The 27,187-nt window shown below is 29.3% G+C and overlaps 2 protein-coding genes across 2 annotated transcripts; both read left to right on the forward strand.

Moving 5' to 3' along the window:
• Window positions 1-5,313: 5,313 nt before the first annotated feature.
• LOC111022060 (receptor-like protein 15) lies at window positions 5,314-10,088 on the forward strand. The gene is given in 6 exon segments (XM_022299224.2): window positions 5,314-5,718; window positions 6,371-6,508; window positions 6,651-6,728; window positions 7,253-7,318; window positions 7,873-8,248; window positions 8,250-10,088. Coding segments are annotated over 6 exon segments (2,763 nt in total). The 5' UTR covers window positions 5,314-5,327; the 3' UTR covers window positions 9,964-10,088.
• A 4,701-nt stretch (window positions 10,089-14,789) lies between these two features.
• Window positions 14,790-25,089, forward strand: LOC111022377 (receptor-like protein 14). Its single transcript, XM_088117276.1, is given in 6 exon segments — window positions 14,790-15,285; window positions 15,408-15,563; window positions 16,796-16,861; window positions 20,793-20,930; window positions 21,039-21,116; window positions 22,908-25,089. Coding segments are annotated over 6 exon segments (2,940 nt in total). The 5' UTR covers window positions 14,790-14,879; the 3' UTR covers window positions 25,004-25,089.
• The last annotated feature ends 2,098 nt before the right edge of the window (window positions 25,090-27,187 follow it).

Below are 27,187 nucleotides of genomic sequence, written 5' to 3' on the forward strand. Positions count from 1 at the left end.
GAAATTAATTCATGAAATTAATATGTAACATTAAAATGGATCAAGACGTTATCAATAAATAATAAAATGCAATTAATTTCATAAATTAATTTAAAACGTAATTAAAAATTTAATGTTTGTAAAATCATACCAACATTTTTAAGCCTCGAAATCCAACCCATTTTAAATACAAAATTGTTGGGTTCGTAAGGAGTTCAAACAAAGTCTCACATTGGTTGGGGAAAATGGGTGATCCATGCTTTGTAAGGATGAAAAATTATCTCCATTGATATGAAATCTTTTGGGTGGAACCAAGAACAAAGTCGTGAGGGCTAATCCAAAGCGGACAACATCATACCATCGTGGAGATACTCGAGGTATCATTTATTCCACCAGAAATGGAGGAGCAGAGAGGGAAATAAATATAATAAATAAAGTAGAAGATGAGGCATCAAAGAGAGAAATGGGCCAAAATTCAAAGCTCCTTGGGAAACAGGTTTGCACCAATATGGCTGCTCCACATTTTCCATCAGCCAAAGCAACTTCACAGTTGTGAGTCTAATACTAATATATATAAAATAAAGTAGAAGAATATGAGGCAAAAATAAAACTTCCAAAGTTGTGAGTCTAATAATAATAATTCTCCTGTCTAATAAATCTTCAAATTTCAATTCATGTGGTATTTCGTTAAGTTTCAAATGTTACGTATAGGTGGCTAATTTTCTTTTTCTTTTAAATAAGTAATTCTTTTAGTTTTGTGTCTATTATAAATTTTCTCCCGTAAATACAGTATTAAAAGTTTGGAAATTTATTAAAAATTTTAGAAAATCTAAAAACCTATTAGATAGGTACCTTAAGTATACTTTTTCAGACCTATTGTCGATACTAAGTAGTAGCCAAAAATTTGTATCCATTTTCCATGATATTATGTATAGATCAGATATATCATGGCGAATTCTTCAGAAAAAATTGTGTCTTCCACAATGAAATCTGATAGGTGAAATTTCGAGATAGTGTTTACGTGATCTGCTTCTGTCCGAAGAAATGATAGGCTAAAAACAGTCATTTGTCCACATACATTTAAAAGGGGTTATATTATCTTTTAGGGGTGTTTGGTTTGCTGTTTTGCCATGGTTTATTAAGTCTGGATTTGTTAATTAGTATGTGTTTGATTTATGCAGAAGATAGATTTATTAAGTGTGAGTTTGTTAAGTCTGTGTTTGGTTGGTGTTTGTATTTTGTATTTTATTAAACTGACTTTATTAAACTTGTGTTTGGTTGGTTGAGTTTTAATTTTCTTTAAAAGAAATGTAAGTTATAAACTAATTATTTAATTAAAATAATTTAAATTACATTTAATTTTTTTACTAAAATCAATTTTATTATGAAATTAGGAAATACTATTTTAATGATATAAAAAAGATTTTTAATATATTTGTCAATCCAATTTTTTTTTACTGGTTAATTTTTAAAATAAATATTCAATTATCTTTGAAAATAATTTTCAAGTATTTATCAAAGTCTAAAAAAGTGTATACAAATTCATTCAACATAAATTTGACAGTGGAGAAAATGTTATCAACAATTTATTTAATTTTTCACTATTTACTATCTTAAGTAAATTTGATTACTTAATTATTCTAAAAAAATGTATTATTTAATTATCATCATCATTAAATTTCACTTATTTTTATTTAACAATTACATTTTATTACAAAATGAAAACCTTTTAAATAACGCTACTAAAATTAAAATAAATAATAATACAAAATTATAACGTGTTTTACAAATGTGATAGTGATAACAAAAATTAAGTAAAATGGTGGAAACAAAATGAGCAACTATATAAAATGAAAAAAAAAACTAGAAATAGATACCAAGAACAAAAAAAAAATTTCTTTTGATGACTTGGAAAACAAAACAAGAGGAAAATTGTTGATATATGAATTAATTATTTATTACATGTAATTTTAATTAAATTGATTTACTTATTTATGATTAAAATTATAATTAATTAATTTCCTCATTTATTTAATATATTTAATTAAAAAATTAACGCATTTTAGAAGAGAGAATAAAGGTAAAATATAGACGGTAGCAACTTGAGGAGTAGAGATAATGAATAGTATTTACTGTAGCAAACCCGGGTTTATAAAACTGTGAAGCAAACGTGTCTTTGTCTTAACAAAACTCCCCGTTTTGAAAACGGGGAACCAAACGTCCTCTTAAGTTTTAAGTTAGTCAAGGTTGCTATTTGTCACAATTTCAACACATTGTTGAGTGATTAAATTTATCGAACGTGAACTGAGTGTTCCTAAACATTCAGAATATGAAAAAAATCGATCCATTAAACATAAATAACTTTGAAACCCTTCTTTGTTTACTCTTTATTGTATTTTATCTTGCAAGATCTTGTGAAACAATCTATTCATATGGCAAGCCAACTTTGAGAATGTATTGGAAATTACACTAAGACTTTAAATTTAAAGTTTTTGATATTTGAAATAATAAAACTAGGACCACCATTTAAATTTCCAAATACCTCACATCAATTAAGTATAGTTGTTGGTTGTTGAAATTGACTTTGAGGTCCCTTTATATATTTGACATTGCCCAGCCACTCAAAACTTAGGTAGCCATTTTAATGCTATCAGGGAGTAATTACATGTTGGAAAGTTTCAAGTGGAAACTGAAGAACCTCTGTCCAATTTGATCTTCTCACACTGATTACAACTCTGGGGAAAATTTAGTTGCCAATAATATTTATTTTTTCTATGAGTGAAAACTAAGTCGCACGCAATCATAAGAAAAATACGGAAAGTACAGAAACGACACAAGTAAATTTATACTGGTTCACCAAATCATGGATTACGTCCAGTGTTCCACAACAACGTCAGGATTTTATTATGATATTGGGATAAATAATGGGCAATACAAATCTCTCGACCCACCTAGCTTCTAGGAACTACAATAAAACGATTTTAAGAAATACAACAATGAAAAATGTCACACTCTACGACCCCAGATATCTCACCTTTGAAATTCTGCCAAGCTCTGCCACTGATTTTGTGCACTTACACAAATTTGGCCGCCTCAAATATTGTGCAACAACACGAGATTTTCAAGCCACTACCACCGCTCCCAATTGCCTCCACCCAGTGTTTGTTTCTTTTACTCCAAATCCCAACAGCAACCTCAATATTCTCTCCTAAATTCAACATCTTTTTTCTTTCTTTATTTTTTCAATTTAATGTGTGAGAGCGGGTTTCAACTTTTAACTTTTTAATCGAAGATACATACTTTAACCAATTGAGTCACACTCAAATAATTTTGACGTCAAAATTGGAAGCTACACTCGTATATAAATAATTTCTCCCGCTAGCATTTGATTACTCGTTAGAAAAATAGAATAACATCTACTCTCCACTTTTCACAGTTATTTATCTTCTTTTTCCAATTAACTATATAAATCACCTGTGAACCTCCAAATTAAAAACATGAAAATTTTTAATTCTGCTTCGGCTTAACGCAAAGAGCAAATTGTAGTAGTCCAACTTCAACCTCCCTTCAACAACTATTAGCTTCCTTTTCTATTTTGATATTACTTTCCAAGTCAAGTCAATATTTTGTATTAAATATTCAATCAAACTTTCTAAAGTCAAGTCCTCCTTACATTGAACACGCAAATAAAAAATCTCTATATTATTTTTCTAGCGAATTTATTCAGGATTGAGAGAATGTACCTCCAGAATCTTGGGGTGTCTTTTCTTGGAAATTCAATTATTTTACATCTTTTTCACAATGAATTTTATACTCGTGCTAACACCTTGATGAGATAGTATTCATTCTAGAGGCCGAATTTTGATGGAATCTACTTGGGAGTTATTTTGTAACTGAATTGTTTTTATTTTCTAGCTTTGGTTCTTTTGGTTGTGCATTTTATGTTCCTTCTTGGTTTGTTTGGCTGTCGTTTCTTGTTTGAGTTTGTTTTTTGTTGCAGATTTTGTTGATTCTATTCTCCTTTGATCTTAGGCTGTAAGATATTTTTTCTCCTTGCAATATATCTATCTTAAAAAAAATGCAAAGTATTGAATCATAATTTGTTTCTCTTTTTAATTGAAAAGAGTATGTATTAAACTTATAATTTATATGCTTTTTAATCATCAACTCCTATACGGTATCATTTTTATTTGATATGAATTTCATATTTTATAATTGAAACTTATTCAATATGATTGTTTATATACTAGATTATACCATTAAAAAAATTAAATTCGTTATTAATTTAACATTTTTAACAATTTTATTTACTTTACCATTATTTTTTTAATTGAAAAGCTACACAATGTACCTTACCTTTGTATATGTACTATTGAAAAAATGACATAGCACGGAGTGTAAATTAGTAGAGACAATTTTAAATTTTGTATATTTATGGATCTAAAATAATGTGGTATGACACATATCAAATATTCCCTAAATGATATGTTACAAAAATGGAATCTAGATTTAGAATGAAATGCTTAACGTTGCTTGGAATATTTATGTGGGTGTGGCTTAAATTTATGCATTATACAAGAAGTTCCTCAAAAAGAACTATTAAGGTTAATCGTTGAACTAAATTCATCTTAGTATTTTTTTCTTTTTTAAAACGAAAAGACAAGAGAAGATGATCTTGGTGTATTTGGAAGGTATTAAAGATGAATAAACGATCATTCAATCCATAAGTTTAAACTTGTGAGTTGGATAAATTTAATTCATATGTTGGATATCTAACTTACCACGTTAAGTATGAATAAACCACTACTCAACCCAAAAGAGCTTTTAGGTTGAGTGGTGGTTTATTCATCATTCTGATGGGAGGTTCTATGTTCGAACTTCTGCGTATCTTAACAGAAGGTGAAGTTACATCAACATTTTATTTTGACATATTTTCATACAAAATCTTCATTTAACATAAATTATAAATGAAATATTAAAATTATCGTACATTTCTAGTTATTTTCAAAAAAGAAAAAAAAAAGCATTTTTAGCTATATGTGTTTCATGAATAAATCTTAAAAACAAGCAGGGGCTTATCTCAGATATGGTGGGAAAGATGCATCATTTTCTTAGAAATTTACATAGGGACGCAAAAGAAAATGAATTTTGATACATCATTTTTAAAGTCAAGCTTTCATGTCACATCGTCAACATTGTTGGTCGAATAGTCTAGTCTTTATCATTATTATTTATAATTAAAAGGCCCTACGTACCCTACTTGGGAAAATTAGCAGTGTAAATAATTGACTGACAAATAATTGAAATCTTGTATATAAATGGGCAAAAAACACACGAGTCATTATTTGATGTGTTGTAAAATGGAGTCCAAGTTTAGGGTGAAATTCTCCTTGTTACTAATAATAATATTGATAATTGCTGTGGCTCATTTGCAGGTATCAAGTGGTTGCCTTGATGATGAAAGATTGAGTTTGTTACATATCAAGGCCTTCTTTTTATCCTTTAATATCTTCGATTCCTTTACTTCTTGGGTCGGAGATAATTGTTGCAATTGGGATCGAGTTAAGTGCAATAATCTCTCTTTCGGTGCCCATGTGGTGGAGCTCTTGCTCAACAACTTGTTATATGATGACGGGTCCAGCTATCGTTTGTTGAATATTTCTATATTCCAAAATTTGAGAGAATTGAAAAATCTTGACCTATATAATAATGGATTCTCTGATTTCACTGGAAATCTAGGTATGTCTATTTCTATTACTTATTGGTTATGAAATACTTCTTTTGAATATTTAATTTAACCATGTCGATTTAGTTTCTCGATGGCCATGATAATTCATTTTTAACTCTTTAACCTAGCATGTGTTAATCTTTTTCTTCATTTGAGTCCAAGATAATTTTGAAAAGCTTGAGAGAGTTTTGGATCTAATCTTTGTTATTGATTTTCTTAACATGGTATTAGATCTATTATTTTTTGTATGTAATTGATTTTGTAAGATGATGTCCAACTTTGGCGCCACCATCTTCCTCCGCTCCCTCATCAACGATCATCGCTTGTGCTACGCCACTCAGATCTGAAACGAAAAGGAAAGGAGGGCTGTGACGTCACCCAGTCCAAATCAACAAATAATTGCCACTTCATTTTTTTGATTTGTCAAATGAATTTAGAGCACCTTTTAAAATCATTCTCCGAATTTTAGGGACTAAAAGTAATTATTTTTTTAATTAAAAAGCAAACTTAACTCATATAAAACGTCTTTATCTTATCTCAAGATTAAGTTCTTAGTTTAATCAGGAGAGATGTTTTGGAGTATTAGTTTTATCATTATATTTTTACAATTTGAAGTTAAGTATAATGATTTACTAAAGCAGTTTATTTGCCTTTCTTGCACAGGACTGGAAAAATTAGAGATTTTAAATCTCAACTATAATAATTTCAACAATGGTATATTTTCATTTTTGAGGGAGCTTATATCACTAAAGACTTTGACTCTGGGTGATAATTATTTGGGAGGCATCATCCCAATGCAAGGTTAGTTTATTAAATTCAAAATAGTAGTATAATTAATGGAATCCCAATAAATATGAAGAACTCTTGCTTATTGCTCTGTTTTCTATACTTTTTTTTTTCTTCTTTTTTCTTCTTCTAATTATTTGAGTATTTGGTTGTCCAGATATTGCGAAATTAAAAAGCTTGGAATCTTTGGATCTTTCGGACAATAATTATTATGATGGAGCAATACCCTTGCAAGGTAAATATGATGAATAAAAATTTCACTTTCTCTTTTTATAGATATATTTGAAAATAATTATGATCATATTATAATAAATAACATATGTGTAATATCATTTTCCAGTATTGAATATATTCAAACATTAAGAATATCATTTTTTTAGAAGGACATGGAGAAGATCCAGTTTGTTTTCAAAAAGAGAGAGAAAAAAAGACTTAGTTTTGTTTCTAATTACAAACAAAAAACGATTTGATAATTTAAAAAAATGATATTGAATATTAGAAGTTTCTTTTATTTTCAAATATGATTCTTCCCAATTTTTGTTTTTAAAAGTAAAATATCTTGAATTCATGTAAACAATATATGAATCAAACATCTATATTAATGACAATTACATGTTTTTATTAATTTATATATTTTACAAAACGGTTGAAATGTGGGAGATTTGAACCATTAAGTCTTTAATTCAACCATTTGTGTGTATATATATGATTTCAGGATACATTAAAATTGACCTAAACTAAAGTTATTTTGTCAAACAGATTTGAACAATCTAAGAATATTGGACCTATCAAATAATCGATTGGATGGTTGGTTGCCAATACAAGGTAATTATCTTTACCGTTGAGAATGAGAGTGAGAGGATTCCCACTCTTAATTTTCATTATTGCTTTTAAAATCCACAAAATTAAACTATAAGCAAACAAAGCATTAAGTAATTAGGTGAATTCTTTGTCCAAAAAAAAAAAAGTAATTAGGTGAATTCTATAAAGAATCCTCAATACATATGTCTATTAGATTTAACTCTTAAATTTCATAGTAATTTAATATGGTATAAAAAGCAAATAAATTGGATAAAATTAATTAAATGTTGTAATGTCAATATAAAAAGTGGCACTTCAACTTCGGTGAAGATTTCGAATTTTAAGGACTAGAAAGATATTTTTATTTTTATTATTGTTTTATTTTTTGAATTTGAACTCACCATTTTTGTGTTAGTGTCTTAACTGGTTGAACAATACCCACGTTGGTACTAAAAAAGTTATTATTTTACCACAATTTACGTATATTAAGTAGATAAATTTACAAGCTTTTCGTTCCAAGGCAAATAGCCTGATCCAAAAGCAAAAGCGTTTAAAACCTTTTCTATTTTATCGTGCAGGATTTTGTGAGATAAACAATCTAGTTGAGTTGGATATTAATAACAATCATATTAGAGGTCAATTACCACAATGTATTGGAAACTTCACTAAACTTGGATATCTTGATATCTCATCCAACCAATTGAGTGGAAAAATTCCATCCACCATCTCAAATCTCACATCACTTGAGTACTTGTCTCTTATTGAAAATGACTTCCAAGGTCCATTCTTATTATCTTCCCTTGCCAACCTCACCAATCTCAAGTTTTTGGGGCTATCACAATTACAAGTGGATACTGAAAAACCTTATAATTGGGTATCCATGTTTCAGTTGGAGGACCTCATACTACGAAACTGTGAGCTTAATAAGCAAACTACATCCAACTTTCTGGTATTGATACCGATTGAGATCTATTGATTTTTCTCATAACCAATTGATTGGAACCTTTCCTGTTTGGTTATTACACAATAACTCTGACATGGTGTTCTTAGATTTGAGTAGCAACTCACTCACAGGAACACTTCAATTCCCTCCTCGAAAACAAAAATTGTTTTTTCTGCAAATTGCTGACAATAATTTTAGTGGTCCATTACCCAATAATGTTGGCCTCCTTCTCCCTGAGGTTTATTACTTCAATATATCAAGCAATAGATTTGAAGGTAATCTTCCTCCCTCCATGGAACAAATGAAATGGCTATCCCTCTTGGATCTATCAAAGAACAAATTTTTTGGAAATTTACAAATTTCTTTGTTCAGCAATATGCCTTATTTACAATGTCTGCTACTTTCAAGCAACCGGTACAGTGGAAGCATTGAGTATGGGTGGAACAATCACACGGGTTTGGTTGCGTTGGACATATCCAACAATATGATTTCAGGAAAAGTTCCCAATTGGATTGGGATTTTCGAATATCTTCGATATGTCAAAATATCAAAAAATCAATTTGAAGGTGAACTTCCTGTCGGAATTTGCGATCTTCATCAACTTGCGTTCTTGGATGTCTCACAAAATAAACTATTTGGTATGCCCTCTTGCCTTGACTCTTCATCATTGGTTTACCTATACATGCAAGAGAATTTCTTCTCAGGGCCCATACCACATGCATTGTCAAAAGGCTCGAACTTGAAAGTTCTTGATCTCAGCTACAACAATTTCTCAGGATCTATTCCTACTTGGATTCACAAACTTACGAGCCTACGAGTTCTTTTGTTGAAGATGAATCAGTTACAAGGTTCAATTCCTCATCAATTATGCCAAGCTGGAGGGTTGAGTATTGTGGATTTTTCAAGTAATATATTCAATGGACCAATACCGTCATGCTTAAATAATATGACATTTGGGATGATAAAAGGTATTGAGTATTCAACTGTTCGAAAAATAGGATTGGGTGGCTTTTATGCTGTTAATCTTAACCAAACATATTTTGAAAGTCGTTCCGATTATATCTTCAAACAAGTGATCATGTATATCACAGGACAGATCGAAGTAGACTTTACAACAAAAAATAGGCCTGACACTTACAAGGGTAACATTCTAGAATTTATGTCAGGACTTGATTTGTCACATAATCAACTAACAGGTAACATCCCACCACAGATTGGAGACTTGCTAGAAATTCATTCCTTGAATTTTTCGCACAATAAGTTGGTCGGACCTATACCAAAGCAAATCTCTAATTTAGAACAGTTGGAGAGCTTAGATCTTTCCAATAACTTTTTGAGTGGAAATATCCCTTCAGAATTAGGAGGACTCAATTCTCTTGCCATCTTCGATGTGTCGTACAATAATTTATTGGGTATGATCCCTACATCACCACACTTCTCGACATATCCTGCAAGCAGTTATTATGGTAATTCTCATCTCTGTGGGTCATATATCAAACAAAAATGTCAAAGCCCTATTGTACCACGAGACAACAAATCTATGGAGTTAGGAGAAGATCAGCATGGAGCATTCATTGATTTAGAAGCATTCTATTGGAGCTTTGGTGCCTCCTACATCACAATATTGATGGGATTTATAGTAGTTCTTTATATCAACCCTCAATGGCGTGAGATATGGTTTTATTTTATTGAAGATTGTTGTTCTTATTTTTGCAAGTGTATTTAAAATATATCCTTCCACTCTTGTATCAAACTTTAGAAATCAGTCACTAAAAAGTTAGCTTTTCTAATTATTGTTTTGATACTTTGACTAGAATGATGATATTATAGCTTCAGGTAATTTCTTAGTCACTTGCCTTCCTTTTCTAAATGTGGAAAATTAGATGCAAAAATAAATAAATAAGTGTGCTAGATCAAATTGTTTTAAGCTAATTTAAATGCAAGAACACCTTGAAGCCTTGAAATCCAAAATCTGTTGTATCAAAATTATAGGAATTCAAAATACTTCCTTGATCTTAAATCCTAAATTCATTAATGAATTTAAGATATGTAAAGGAATACTCCTTGTCGGATTTCAAAGATCGCAAACAAAGTTCTACATTGACTAGAAATAATATTTTTATCAAAGTATCCTTTGTGCTACTTGACACCATGATTACATCACTGTGAATCAAATATAAAAATTCTAATATTTTTATAACATCAATGACTGGTTTTTAGTTTTTAGTTTTTCTCTTCCAATACAATTGAAATTCGGAAGATCAACCATGATGAAATTATTCACACATAAACTGTCTAAATAATTTTCAAAGACTATATCTTTTCTTTCTAAAACATTTTCGAAGTTGCATAAAATTGAAGATATAGAACCATCAATAAACTAAATATTATTGTCTTTCTAACTTTGTCTATTGAGTTTTAAGCCAAAGAATTGGAGGTAGAGAGATAGAGATTTACGCCAAAGAATTGTACGGAAAAAATTTGATTCGTTTATGCATATCTCAACACTCCCCCACTTGTTCGAAAAATTGCAACAAAACCCAATAAATAGAAATCATAATGTAGTAATCCGAACATAAGATCTCCTGCTCTGATACCATATTAGAGAATAGAGATGAATAAATCATCCTCAACCCAAAAATTTAAGTTGATGGGTTTGATAAATTCAATTTACGTAGGGATATTTATACTCTTTATTTGACAATAAAAGAATATATATTTTGAACTCAATAATAATAATAATATTGGAATATATGTGGAACATAATTGTTACCAATTTAATTTATGGACATTAAATTTGGAATACTCAACTGTTTCTCAAATATCTTCATATTCTAACCATCATTTCCTTCCCTCGTTAAAAATCCAACATTATGCTGGTTAGATAGACGTGGAGAACTCTTGTCTATAGCATCTAATGTCAGATTTGTTTTTTCTTTAATATCTATGGAATGCGATCATCATGGAGTCAACAATAATGTATTTTAACTAAAATTTTATTTAAATTTCCAAACAATACTTCTTTTTGGGCTAACATTTTCTAAAAGCAAATGTTATATACATATGAAAGTGATTAGTTTAATGTTACTTTTCAAGTCGACTCATCGTGTCAACTTCTCAATATTAATTTAAAAGTTTTTATTTGATACAGGATGGAGATTTGAATTCATGACCTCTTTAATTAGAGACAAACGTCAATTATGTTGATCTAAGTTCATGTTTGTATTAAGTTAAAAATCTTACTCTTTTTTCATTTATTTTTAACACTTTTATTTATTTGTAACTATTTTTTAATTAAAAAAAAGTTTCCATATATACCGTAGCTTTGTATGCACTATTGGAAAAAATTAACTGGAAATTAAATAAATAGAACAATTTAAAACATTGTATATAAATGGGGTAGCGATTTAGTAAGGCAAAGATCGAAGAAACATTAAATTATTGATGTGTTACAAAATGGAATCTAAAGTTATAGTGAATTGCTTAATATTGGTGATAACATCTATTTGAGTGTGGCTTAAATTAATGCATATACAAGTTCTTTGAAAAAAAAAATTAGGTTTGAGTTTTTTTGGTTCTATAGTATCCACAAAGTTTGGTTTGCAAGGGAGATAGAAATAAAGTCTCACATCGGTTAAGAAAGGAAGTGATACATGATATGTAAATGTAAGTAAGAACAATTATCGCCATTGATATAAGACATTTTCGATAAAACTAAAACAGACAATATATCAATATCATAATATAATAGAGATACTTGTGGAGAATTCATTTTCAAGCTCTAATGTCAAAAAAAAAATTTCCAAATATCTATGGCGTGTGTGGTCATCATAGAGCCGACAGTAAGTATCATGTACATGGAACTCTAATTTGTCATTATTATTATTATTATTATTTTGTAGTTTAAATATCCATGGACTGCAGTTATCATGTAGTCAACAATCTATTTCAACTAAAATTTTATTTAGATTTCTAAGGTAGACTTGTTTTTTGGGCTAACATTTTCTGTAAACCACTGGTCCCACTATGAAAATGATTGATTTAACATCACTTTAACACTTCAACACATTATGTTACATGAATTATTCATATTAATTTTAAGTCTCTTGATCTTTCCCATTTATTTTTAACGATTTTATTTAGGGACAACCTGAGATATGACAAAAAAAAAGTTAGGAAAATAAGCAAAATAGTAACAAGATTTGGGTTTTTCAAATATAGCATTTTTTTTTTTGTAAAAAAATGGAGGCCCACGTTCTAAATTACAAATATACCCTACAGGTCCGAACCAACCATAAATTACTTTTGATTGACTTCTGATATACTAATGATTGACAGATATACTCCTGATATATATGTGATATATGTTTGATATACATATGGTATGAAATTGATTTACTTCTGATATAACTATGATATCTACTACTATAGGTGACATATAATTGATTGACTTCTGATATACTATTGATTGACTTCTGATATACTATTGATTTACTTATGATATAACTATGACTGACAGATATACTCATGATATAATTATGATTGACAGATATACTCCTGATATATATATGATATATGTTTCATATATATTTGATATGAAATTGATTTACTTCTGATATAACTATGATATATACTACTATAGGTGATATAGAACTGATTGACTTTTGATATACTATTGATTTACTTATGATATAACTATGATTGACAGATATACTCCTCGTATATATGTGATATATGTTTAATATACATATAATATGAAATTGATTTACTTCTGATAAAACTATGATATCTACTACTATAGGTGATATAGAACTGATTGACTTCTTGTATACTATTGATTTACTTCTGATATAACTATGATTAACCTATATACTCTTGATATATATGTGATATATGTTTGATATACATATGATGTGAAATTGATTTACTCCTTATATAACTATGATATCTACCAATTATTTCGAACATATTACCTCTAATATATGTTTTATGATATACTACTAATATATGAAATAATTTTTCTTTCAGATAAAAGCAACGGTACAAACACGAAAAATGAAATAAAAAAACATCGTTGAAAATGTTGATGTCGTTCGTCCCAAAAGACAACAGAAACTAACGCCAAAAGTGTTGTCTATGGAAAAACGGAAATCTTCAAAGATAGTATCTCCGAAAACACGACAATCACTAAGAACGAAGATTGATGTCCCAAGCTTTTACTTAAAGATTATACAAGAATGTAACTTATGCTTTTCTAGGCTGTTGGAACTTATGCTTCTAGAACTTATGCTTCTTCTTTTATAGAATTTTTAGAATGACATTGTTAGTCTACTTTTGGTTTATGCTACTGGTTCGTTTTGATGTTTAAACCTTTAAGTTTTTTATTGAAGGACTTTGCTGCTGATTTGATGTTGATGTTGATACCCAAGAATGATATTTAAACCTTTTAAGAATGACATTGTTGCTGATTTCATTTTGATCTTTAAAACTTAATTGTACTATTGATATATATACAATGTATACTTGATATATCACTGATATATTATTGATATACAGAAAAACCCTAAGTTTCTATTTACCTCTAATTTCTAATTGATTTCTCATTCACAGTAATTTCGAAAATCACCATTGACGTTCACATTGACGTTCCTTTCAAGTTCTCTTTCTCATTTTCAGTAAGTATTAAATTTTTTTTCTCATTTTCCATGCACGCCAATACCTACTAATTTCTAATTGATCAAAAAAATAAAAGACAAAGGGTTAAAGCGGGTAAAATAATGATTTACTATTATACAACTGATATAGAACTGATTGACTTTTGATATACTATTGATTTACTTCTGATATACTAATGTTGTCAGATATACTCCTGATATATATGTGATATATGTTTGATATATAATAATGAAGCGATAACTGAAAAGGATAATTTGGAAATATTGAAAATTTTAAAATCAGGATTTTCAAAAAAATGCTATATCTGAAAATATAAAAAAGGCATACTATTTTGTTAAATATAGAAAACTTATATGCTACCCATTACAAATCCTCTTTTATCCATTTATAATTACTTTTTTAATTAAAAAAGTTTCCCCATGTACCTTACCTTTGTATGCACTATTGGAAAAATTGCATTGCATGGAGTGTAAAATGAAGTAGAGGCAATTTGAATTAGATTGAATATAAATGGGTAGCGATTTAGTAAGATAAAGATTAAAACAAAAATCTTAAAAGATGTATTATAAAACAGAATAATAATCTAGATTTATAATAAATCACTTAATATTATTCAATAAATTTATTGGATGTTACTTAATTAAATTAACGCATATACAACAAGTGACGTGAGTAAAATTTTCAACATTTCAACCTTTCTATAACAGTCAATGAGGCATCATCTTCTTGGAAATGTAGTCTCATGAGAAAATGAAATTTTGATATAATTTTCCAAGTCAAATTTTCATATCACATCATTAACATTTAATTATTTTAGTAATTGAGTCGTCCAGTCTTTTTTTTTTATTTAATAATAAAAAAATGTTGCCTACATGAGTGTAAATGAGTAACGACAAATTGAATCGTGTATGTAAATGGGGGAGGTGATTTGATAATTTAGCAAAGAAGAAAAACTCCTTTAATTTGATGTGTTTGAAAATGGAGTCCAAGTTGAAGGTGAAATTATCCTCGTTACTGATAATAATATTGATTATTGTGGCTCATATGCAGGTATCAAGAGGGTGCCTTGAGGATGAAAGATTGGGTTTGTTAGATATCAAGATATTCTTTTCATCCCACAAAATCAACAAATACTCCGGGAATCCTTTTGATTCATGGGTCGGAACTAATTGCTGTAATTGGGATCGAGTTCATTGCAATAATCTCACTTCTGGTATCCATGTGGTCGACCTCTTGCTCTTCAAGTTGTTCTATTATGATTTCATGAATCCAACTTATTATTCGTTGGATGTTTCTCTATTTCAAAATTTTAAAGAATTAAAATGTCTTGACTTATCTTATCATGGATTCTCTGAATTCACTGGAAACCAAGGTAGTTCTATTCCTATATTGTTTATCAAGTAATTCTTCCAATTTAATCACGTTGATTTAATTTACATGATTACCGTAATGATTATTGTTAATGGGTAATTAAAATATTTTCTTTCTCTTCAGGGTTCAACAAATTTCCAAGTTTGAACAAATTAGAGACTTTAAATCTTTCTGGAAATTATTTCGGAAATAAAATCATTTCATCCTTGACTGGGTTTACATGGTTGAAGAACTTGGTGCTTTCTGAAACTGGTTTGGAAGGGTCTATCACTTTACCTGGTTAGTTGCTTAGACTTTAGAAATTTCATTTTGGTTAGACTTTAGAAATTTCATTTTATGTGTATATATATGAGATGAGATCGATCACGAGTATAAATTAGAAGCTTAAAACTATTCCCTCACGTTTTCGTATCATTTTTTGTTCAATTGCCAAATTATGGTAGCATCTGAGAAAATTGGAATTCTTGGATCTGCCTTACAATTTAGTTTTTAAATAGGATTATTAGTTTTCTAACCCGCCATGATTAAACTTTGTATTATACAAGTCAACACACAAAATCAAACCACTTAACTCCATGTCGTTACTCTTTGTTTTATTTGTGTTCTTCTCAAAGATAGGTTAAGTGTATCTCGACCACTTCTTAACAACAGTGTATCCCTTAAATCGTGTAATCTTTACCTGTATATCTTAAGATCGTGTAAAATAATTGTATTCTCTGTATATATATACTGATCATGAATGAACCAATTATGAGCATTTATTCAATTTCTTAAACCTTCTTAAGGGATTAGAGTGAAATGTCATGTATTCGAATCTCTGCATTATTATTTCCTCCTCATTTATATCAATTATCCATAATATTGAGAATCTATATAAATGAATTAAATAATTCACCTAATCTATTAGATTAGATTAGGTGGTATTTATTCATCGTTAAGCTTTATTAGGTTTGAAATTTTTGAGAGCATTATATGATATACGTGGCAACAAAAACCACATAAGACACAGTACAAATGCAAAGTAATAATTGCTACTTTAACAACGTAATCCACATTAATAATCTTCAAAAGTAAAAAATAAATAAAATTGAATTCTTGGATTATACAAAATCAATTCTCTTAGATGTATGCTAAATAGATTTTTCACTCTATCATGTAGTTTTAGTTTTTTTTGTTTTTTTTTTTATTTTAAGAACCTATCTTCTTTTTATTTAATTTCCAGGTATATTGTAATATTGACAAATTAGAAAAATAAATATATCATATATGGCTATTGTTTATTTAGTGTAAATAGATTTATTAGCTGTCGACCATTAGGCTCCTTCATACATTTCTTTTTCCATCAATAAAATCCATATGAGTTTTATTTAGATTTTTTGTGGAAATTATCGCGGTATTATTACTTTCAATTTAAAAATCTTTAAAGATTATATTTCCTTTTCCAAATCACTGTATAATTTATTATTATTTTCTTTTTCCATTTTTTGAGTTGTCTTGTTCTTCAATGACAGATTTGGAAAACTTGACAGCATTGAATCTAAATGGTAACGGATTGAATATGATCCTACAAATGCAAGGTACCTAATCTATATTCTCAAACATATATTTGTTTATGTAACTTAAGGTCCAAAACATTTTATTTTGAACTTTAAGATTATACGAAATTAATTGTCTTATGCTTATTATTATTATTATTATTGCTTTGTACAATATGTGAGGATGGAAGATCGAACTCACAGTTTCATGGTTGAAGTTATATGTTAATTACCACTTTTAACTTATATTTATTATATTTAACTTGATAACCATCGGGTTCAAAAAAAAAAACTTGATAACCATCGAAATTCAGATGAATATAAAGAGTTTAATGATGCACTCCCCCTCAAAGTCTTTATTTTCTTCTTGCTTTTCTTTTTTCTTTTTTAATCTGATTATCACTTGAATTTTTAATTGGCAGATATTGCAAAATTGAAAAACCTGAAAATCTTGGATCTTTCGAACAATTATTATCGTGATGGTGATGGAATAATATCCTCGAGAGGTAAATACATACATATATATATATGTGTGTTCAAATTTTAGGGGTCTCTCTACTCTCAATTTCATGACAAAAATTTTAGGCTTAAAATACTATTTTGGTCGGTCTTAGTTCCTATATTTTTAAAATGTTCATTCTATATTTTTAAAATGTTATCAATTTTAAATCTTCAAAATTATAATACCGATTCTACATATAAGAAAAATCATTTAGTATAAAATAATGTTTACATTTTAAAAACTACATTGAGTGTGGGGAATTGTGTGATAGGCAAAAATAAAATTAAGGGACCTAAATAATCAGTTTTTAAAAGTACAAGGATAAAAATGAACATTTTAAAAACATAACAACTAAAATGAACCAAAGTTAGAAGTACAGAGACAAAATGAATATTTTTAAATTATAAAAACTAAAATGAACCAAAATAAAAAATACAGGATTAAAATAGTATTTTAACCAAAATTTTATTTCTACTTTATTCTTAGTTATGACAATCTTATCCTATCCTTTTGTAGTATTAAATATATCCAAATATTAAATAATTCTTTAAAAGAAATTATAAGAAGGGATTGATTTTGAAAAATGATATTGGCTCTATTATGTCTGAAGAACTTATTCTTTTAATCTTATAATTCCAACAAGAGCTTTGATCTCTCTTTGTCTTAAATTACTTGTAACAATTTAACCATGTTATTTAACTTTGCATAAGGATTAATTTTTTAGTAATGAAAACTTTTGCTTTTTCTCAGGATTCAATCCATTCTCAAGTTTGACCAAATTAGAGACATTAAATCTTGGAGGAAATTGTTTTGGTAATAATATTTTGTTATATTTAAGTGGACTTACATCTCTCAAGCAATTGTTTCTTGGTCAAACTTGCTTGGAAGGATCTTATCTCTTTAACGGGTAAAGTTTGGTTAATAATTCTTTTTTTTTTATACCAATATATATTAAGTTCTTCCTATTTTTCTTTATTCAATTTCCTCGTATTGTAATATCGAGAAAATTGGAATCTTTACATCTTACTTTCAATTTAAAAACAGAAATTAGAAGTTAATTTTCTTTCCAACTTAATCAACTATGATTTTTAATTGTTCCTTTTTTGTGTTCTTTGTCTTAATTTGTTGATAGATTTGAAAAACTTGAGAGCATTAAGTCTAGGTGACAACAAGTTGAATGGCACACCACAAATTCAAGGTAATTAAAAGTTATATTCATTATTAATCTTAAAGTTGGAAATAAATTAATTTAAACATTTGGATTCTAGAAATCTATACTAGTAACACCTGTTTTAAATAGATTTTTCATTGCATGATGTAATTAGTGTAGACACCGTTGTTGGTCCGACTAATTTTTTTATTTATTATTATTATTTTTAAATATCTTCATTAAAAAAAGATTACTTTATTATTTTTTATAAGCTAAAGTTTTAATTTAATTTTTTTTAAAAAAAGTTTTCTTTTAAAAATTTTGATTTTATTAATAAAATTACAAATTAAAAAATAAAGATTTTATTTTTGTTATTAACAGTTTTTTTTTCCTCCCTTTGATTTTTTCTTGGTCAAGTTTCTACAGGTGTCATGCTTTACGTTTTCCCTTCTTTTTTTCTATCTGGTTTTACTTAACTCACGCGTGTTACTGTTATTTTATTTGTGTATTTAAGGGACACATAGAGACACACAGAAAAACAGTGCAGAGAGTTAGAAACCCATCACCATATCTTCTTCTCTCCATCTCTCTTATCCCACCATCACCACTTTTCTCTTGCATACCCACGACCTCCGACGACGCAAGGGATCGACTCGAACGACAGCAGCAACAACCTTCTTCTTCACAGTTTCTTCCAAGCCCGCTGGCACTCCGACGATCTCCATGCATTTTAAGTAAGTATCAAATACGTTGGAAAGAGAAAGGCTTTGGAAATCATGTTTTTTTTTTTACTTTTTTTTAAAAAGAAAATGTTTTTAGTAAGGAAAAAATCTTCTAAATTAATTTTAAATAAGTTTTTGAAAATAAAATAAGGATTTTGATATTTTAAAATTTGTTTTAAAATAAAAGGTTTTCTTTTTCTAATAAAGAAGAGTTTTTTAAATGAAATAAATATAAACTTAATTTTATTTTAATAAAATATTTTACTTTAAAATTTTGATTAAAATACGTTGAAAAAAATAGGAGTTTTATAAAATAAATCTTGTAAAAAATTTGGATTCTTATAAATTTGGGATTCTTTTTATTTAAAATGTAGTTTTTATTTAAAATGATTTTTTTTTACAAGGTTTATAATTTTTGTGTTACCTTTGTTTTATTTTTTAATTAAAAAAAAATCTTCTGCGGCAGGATTTTAAAGGAGGATATAAAAACAGAGTATTTTAGAATAAAATCTCATTTAAAATTCTTTTAATGGTTTGGTGGTTATGGTTTTGAAAAAATCTTAACAAAAAATCAGTTTTTTAGCAAATAAGTTTTGTTAAAGTAAATTTGACTTTGTTTTTAAATAAAAATTTTTTTCTTTTAAATAATTTTGTTAATTTCGAAATAAATAAATAAAAAAAGATATATATTTTTTTTTTAATTTAACAAAATTCGTAGTTTTTTTTAGTTTAAAAAAATAAATTAAAACTTTTGTTTGTGTAAAAGAATATGATGTTTACATCTTAAGATGTTGGCACAGTGGTAAGATGTTTGTTTTTTAATGTATATGACCCAAGTTCGAGTCTTGAAAATAACTTATATCTCAAAGTGGTGGCACATTGCTGTGATGTTTTAATGTCAACACTCTAATAAGTTCGAATCCCCTACTTCACTCTTTATATTCACAAAGATTTAAAAAAATTGAGAGGGTGATGGAGGTAAATTTTAAATTAGATTGAACGACTTTTGACTTAAAAGTTAAAAACAAATTATTTTAAATTCAAATACAAATTAATCCATTTCCTTACGTGTATGTGAACTTGATTTTCAACAAGGTCATGATTTTCATTTTACAAAAATTAGTTTGTTCACCATTTGAATCATGTCTTCGTGGGTCAGATTTTATTTCATTACATTTTATTTGTTCCGGTTAAAACAAAAACTTGAACCAACCATTTCGATTCGAATCCGGTCTGGTTTCTTATAGCCTTACTCTTTATGCTCTAAGTTTCATAAATTCATTTTTTAAAATAAGTCTTCGGGGTAAGAATTTGAACTCACCCTATTTTGGTCAGAGATACATGTCTTAATCAGTTGAGCTTTATTCGAGTTGGCAATTCATTTTCTTTAATTTTTATTTGTTGGTTCGTATAAACTTATTTTCTTTATTCAATATTATTAAATTCAAATTAAAATGCCTTTTATCTTATCCCAAGATTGAGTTAAATAACTCAAAAATAGATGTTTGGTAGTATTAACTTTGTCGTGATGCAATTTACTGTGATTTGAAGTTAGTATAATAATTATTCATTGAAGAAATTTCTTGATTTTTGTTACAGGATTGGAAAAATTGGAGATTTTATTTCTCGGATACAATAATTTTAACAATAGTGTATTTTCATCTGTGGGAGAACTTATATCCTTAAAGACTTTGATACTTAATGAAAATGATCTTGGAGACATCATTCCTACACAAGGTTAGTTATTCAATTCAAAAAATAGTAATTAAGAATTTTTTCCCTAGATCATACTTGTATTGTTTTCTACTTTTTTTTTTTTAATTATTTGAGTATTTGATTGTCCAGATATTGCAAAATTAAAGAGCTTGGAAATATTGGATCTTTCGGACAATAATTATTATGATGGAGCAATACCTTTACAAGGTAAATATGTTCAAATTTCGCAAAATCTCTCCATTTCAGTTTCGTGACCAAAAAATAAAAAATAAAAATCATTCTCTCTTTGATTATACATGGAAAACAACTTTATCTCATCAAAGATCATATAAAAATTAAAATTTCAAATTTTTCGTTATATATGTCACATATCCTTCTCAATATATTCCAACTTAAAAAAAAAAAGTAAAAAAGACAGAATTTAATTTATAACTACAAAACAAAAATTGATTGATTTTGAAAAAATGATAAAGTGCTTCAAATTTTCCTTTTATTTTGAAGTATGATTCTTTTCATAAATTTTTTTTATAAAATATAATAACTTGAATTCATATAAATATTCCGTGAGTCAAACTTAAAAATTCTCATATTTTTATAACATTAGTGACCAGCTACATGTATTTATTATACAAAAAATGTTAATAATATATATATATATATATATATATATATATTATATTCTTTCTCCAATCTTTTCGAAACTACATAAATTTCAAGAGAAATATAGAATCAACCGCAACTAATCTCATCTATGTATTTGTCTTTTGAATTTTTGTTGAACAAATTTGAAGAATTTAAGGGTATTGGACCTATCAAATAATCAATTCAATGGTTCACTACCAATACAAGGTAATTGCTTTTACAATTGATAATGAGAAAACTCCAACTCTTATTTTTATTGTTGCTTTTATTTTTCAATATTGCACACTTAAAATCACAAAATAAACCATAGATGTATCACCAACCTGAGCAAAAGTTGAAAGCACCTATGTCTGATTAAAAGGTCGTAAATTCGAATCTCCACCCCAGATGTTGTACTCAAAACTATAGATCTATCATTGTCTATTAGATTTTACTCTTAAATTTAATGGTGATTTAATATGGTATAAAAATAAAGAAATTGGTAATAAAATATTTTCAAAAAAAGAAAAAAGAAAATTATAACAGCGGTATATCAACATTCTATTAATAATATTTAATGGTATAGACTAAATAGAGGTACGGTATTTAAAAAATATAGGCAAAATTTAAATTTTTTTTAATTATTTTTATCTTTTCTAGTAGCACATTTGCGGGTGAGAACTCGAACTCGTGACCTTTTACTCCAATCTTTTTAGTCGGAGATAAGTGTCTTAATTATGCTCCAGTTGGCGACACAATTCAAATTCAAAGTTCATGGACTTAATTAATTAAGATTTGTTTTTTTAAATTTAGATACTAAATAGATATATTGTTTAAAATATATAAACTAAATGAATAATTTAACCAAAAAACTTAAAAGCCTAGAATGATGTTTCTTCTTCAATTTATTATTTAATAATGTCTATATATTGGGTATGATCATTATGGATGTTAATATTCAAAGCCACACATGAGGAAGAATTTTGAGATATATTGAAATTTTTATTTACATGAATTAGCCCAACATTTTCTAAGAAGGAAATCAAATAAAAAGAGGGTGATACTAAATGGAAATTTTATTTGTTGTTTATTCCCTTTCATCTGTGTATTGATTGGTTAATATTTATCATATTATAAAATTAATTAATTGCTGTCATGTCAATATAAAAAGTGGCGCTTCAACTTAGGTGTAGATATTTTGAATTTGAAGCAATAGAAATAAAATTTACAACTTCATTTGTGAGTTGATAATAAAAATTGTTATCTACCACAATTTATGTACATTAATCAGAGAAATTTATCAGCTTTTTATGCTTTTCAATCAGGTGTGATCTTTCAGGTAAAAATATTTGAAATTTTTTCTATTTCACCGTGCAGGATTTTGTGAAACAAAGAGTCTAGTTGAGTTGGATATTCGTAATAATCACATTAGAGGTCAATTGTCACAATGTATTGGAAACTTCACTAGACTACAATTTCTTGAAACCTCATCCAACCAATTCAGTGGAAAAATTCCAGCCACCATTTTCAACCTCACATCAATTGAGTATTTGTCTGTGGTTGATAATGACTTTGAAGGCCCATTCTTATTATCCTCATTGGCTAACCATACCAATCTCAAGATTTTTGAGATATCGGATGCACAAGTGGATACTGAAAAACCTTATTGGGTACCTATGTTTCAGTTGGACATCCTCACACTACGAAACTGTGAACTTAATAAGCAAACTACATCCAGCATTCCTAGCTTTCTATTATCACAAGGCAACTTGAGATCTATTGACCTTTCCCATAACCAGTTGGTTGGAACTTTTCCTGTTTGGTTGTTACACAATAAATCTGAATTGGTGTTCTTAGATTTGAGTAGCAACTCACTTACAGGAACTCTTCAATTGCCCACTTGGAAACAAAACTTGTATTATCTGCTGCTTTCTGACAGCAATTTTACTGGTCAACGACCTAATAATGTTGGTCTCCTTCTTGCTGGACTTCTTAACTTCAACGTATCAAGCAATGGATTTGAAGGTAATCTTCCTCAGTCTATGGAACAAATGAAAGACCTATACTACTTGGATCTATCAAATAACAAATTTTCTGGAAGTTTACAAATTTCTATGTTCAACAAAATGTCTCGTCTAGTTAGTTTGTTACTTGCAAGGAACAACTTTAGTGGAAGCATTGAGTATGGGTGGAACAATAACACATATTTGGTTGCGATGGACATATCCAACAATATGATTTCACGAGAAGTTCCCAACTGGATTGGGACTTTGACGAATCTTCAATATCTTCGAATATCAAAAAATCTATTTGAAGGTCAACTTCCGGTCGGAATCTGCTCTCTTCCTGAACTTAGATTCTTGGATGTCTCTCAGAACCAATTATTTGGTGTGCCCTCTTGCCTCAACTCTTCATCGTTTGTTTACTTATACATGCAAGATAATTTCTTTTTGGGACCTATACCACATGCATTTTCAAACGGCTTGAAGTTGAAAGTTCTTGATCTCAGCTACAATAACTTTTCAGGACCTATTCCTAATTGGATTCACAAACTTACAAGCCTACGAGTTCTTTTGTTGAAGATGAATCAATTACATGGTTCAATTCCTCAACAATTATGTCAAGTTCGAGAAATGAGTATCATGGATTTTTCAAATAATAAACTAAGTGGATCAATACCTTCATGCTTAAATAACATGACATTTGGTATGATACACGGCACTGGGTATTCAATTGTTGAAAAAGTAGAAGATCGCATGATTCCACCCAATTGTATACAACATACATATTTTATAACTCGATTCATTTGTATCCCAAAACAGCCGGCCATGTATATCCCAGGATAGATCGAAGTGGACTTTACTACGAAAAGTAGGTTCGACACTTACAAAGGAAATATTCTAGAATTCATGTCTGGACTTGATTTGTCACAAAATCAAATAACAGGTGACATTCCACCCCAAATTGGAGACTTGCTACAAATTCATGCTTTGAATTTTTCGCACAATAAGTTGGTCGGACATATACCAAAGGAAATTTCCAATTTAAAGCAATCGGAGAGCTTGGATCTTTCCAATAACTTTTTGAGTGGAAATATCCCTTCAGAACTAGCTGGACTCAATTTTCTTGGTACATTCAATGTGTCATACAATAATTTGTCAGATATGATCCCTCCAGCACCACAGTTCTCGAATTATCCTGCGAGCAGCTATTATGGTAATTCTCATCTTTGTGGGTCATATATTGAACAAAAATGTTCAAGCTCTGCTTTACCTGGAAACGACCAATCTACAAAGTTGAGAGAAGAAAATGGAGCATTCATGGATTTAGAAGCTTTCTATTGGAGTGTTGGTGCTTCCTATATCACAATATTGTTGGGATTTGCAGTAGTTCTTTACATCAACCCCCAATTGCGTCAAACATGGTTTTATTTTATCGATAATTTTTGTTCTTATATTTGCAAGTGTATTTGATGCATATTCTCCCACTCTTATGTGTCAAAATAATTGAGAAATCACTCACGGATGAAATGCTATCTTTCTATTGGTGTGTTTGATTACATACTTTGGTTAGCGAATGATTGGCTCTTGGCTCATGTAATTTCTTAGTCTCACTTGCCTTCTCTTTTTTCCAATGTGGTAAAATTAGATATGAAAATTACATAAATGAGTGCAAGATCAAATTGTTTTAAACTAATTTAAATGCATGAACACCTTCAAATCTGAATACAAACTAATCATACATGACATGAATCCAATAGTGAGGAATTTATTCTACAATATTATTCACTACTTAATTTAAATGTATTGTGGGTTACTGTAATTCATGGACATTGTTCGAGACGAATTCCAAACATCGGTCACATGTAATCCTCTTATACTTTCTCTAACATCTTCAACATTTTTCAATCAGCCAAAGCAACTTCATTGCACTAAAATAGGTGCTTATGGGCACACCACAAGTATTTTCCCATATCAAAATAAAAACAAATTCAAAACACATCCTCCTAAATCCATTGTAGTTCAAGAAACATACAACTCAATCCTAAATTACACTATCTCACTGCAACGGGAAAATTGATCAAAAACTCATAATCTAAACAAACCTCAATGAATTGATATTAATCCACTAGATACCAGAGTTTCAAATGAGTTACACAGTAAGAGGCAAAAAAAAAGGTACCTACGAATAAAATTAGTACGAACATCCATCCATATAATGAAAGGGAGAGTCCATGAATCTAAAAGAATATGAACTTAGTAAGATCTTATTTCTATCTCCTAGATACCTTCAGATTCTCTCTTCCCCCTCTCTCATGCTCTCGAAATTCCTCTCTAAGATCTCTCCCCATTCTCAACCCATCGTCGACACAGCTTCCTTTTCCTCCTCTTCTTCTTCAAGCAAGCAAAAATCAGAAAATGATTTTTCAAAGATTTTAGCCGATCACAATTCAGCTGAAGCTCATCTGGCTAAGGTCGAAGATCGACTCAAAAATTGGTCTATCCCTAAGATAGATCCAAACCAGGTATACAAAATAAATACCTTCAATTTCACCCAGCAAGACGTCATCGTCATCACCGAGGAGAACGTGGCTATGAAGGATGAATTCACAGAGATCACTCTTCTCCCTGAAGAAACCCTCTTCAAAGTCAGAAACAAATTCAAATACCTCCATATTGGATGTGTTCAAGTAGCCTTGAAACCTCTCTTTAGAGAAGGCTTAGATGTCCCAGTTTATCTCGCTCTTCGGGATAAAAGACATCTCAACTTCACTCCCTCTCTTCTAGGGATCGTCGAATCAAATCTGGTTCAAGGACCAGTTTACTTCAACTGCAAACCAGGACTTATCGTCTCCCTTCAAGACAAGAACATTATGGACGTGCTATGTCTAGATGTTCATTCCGAATGACTGGAGCTGAAAGACGGATCTCCTCCGTTTGCTGTTTCATATCGCATCTATTACAAATTGATGCATACCAACCTTTCTCCAAAAGTACTCGGTGTTTCTCCGAAAGGGTACACCATGCTAATGGAAGTCAATCTCGAAAAATCTTCAATGACTATTCCGAAGACACTTCGTTGGGATGAAATCTCTAGAAATACCATCTGGAGACTTCAAGGAGTTTCAGCCCCCGCCAGAAGAATCAATACGGAAGCATCAATTACCGAATTTCCAGATGGAAATGTCGAAGTACAATTTAATACTGAGGCAAAATACCCCAGAATTAGAGAAGTTATGAGCAGCCGCCAAAGCGTTTCTTCAGATGCAAGATCGGTGAGCACTATTAATAGATCTTTTAAAAGATCTGAATCCATGCGAGCATCAGTGGATTTCACACATCCAATCCCTGACGTTCAATACGAAGAAGGATCACTCTCTCCAACCCAATCCGATATGGAAAGGAGAACTGAACATGCCTTCAATCAAATAAACGTTATCTCAAAAACAGAGGAACGTTATAAAGAATTATACAGCAAGTACATCGACATGTGGATTGCTGCTCCCAAAGAAACTAGGATACCCGTCATGACCCTTGGCGATTTCACCTCAAAGATAAAAAACCAAGAGCTAGTAAAGAACGAAGCTCTAGTTAAAAGACTCCAAGCTGATGGACAGGTAGTGGTCATCAGAAATGGCACTGTTTGGGTAACTGCCA

The sequence above is a fragment of the Momordica charantia genome, assembly GCF_013281855.1.
Source record: "Momordica charantia cultivar OHB3-1 chromosome 9 unlocalized genomic scaffold, Mcharantia_2.0 BLBB01000009.1, whole genome shotgun sequence".
In the NCBI taxonomy this organism is placed as follows: Eukaryota; Viridiplantae; Streptophyta; class Magnoliopsida; order Cucurbitales; family Cucurbitaceae; genus Momordica; species Momordica charantia.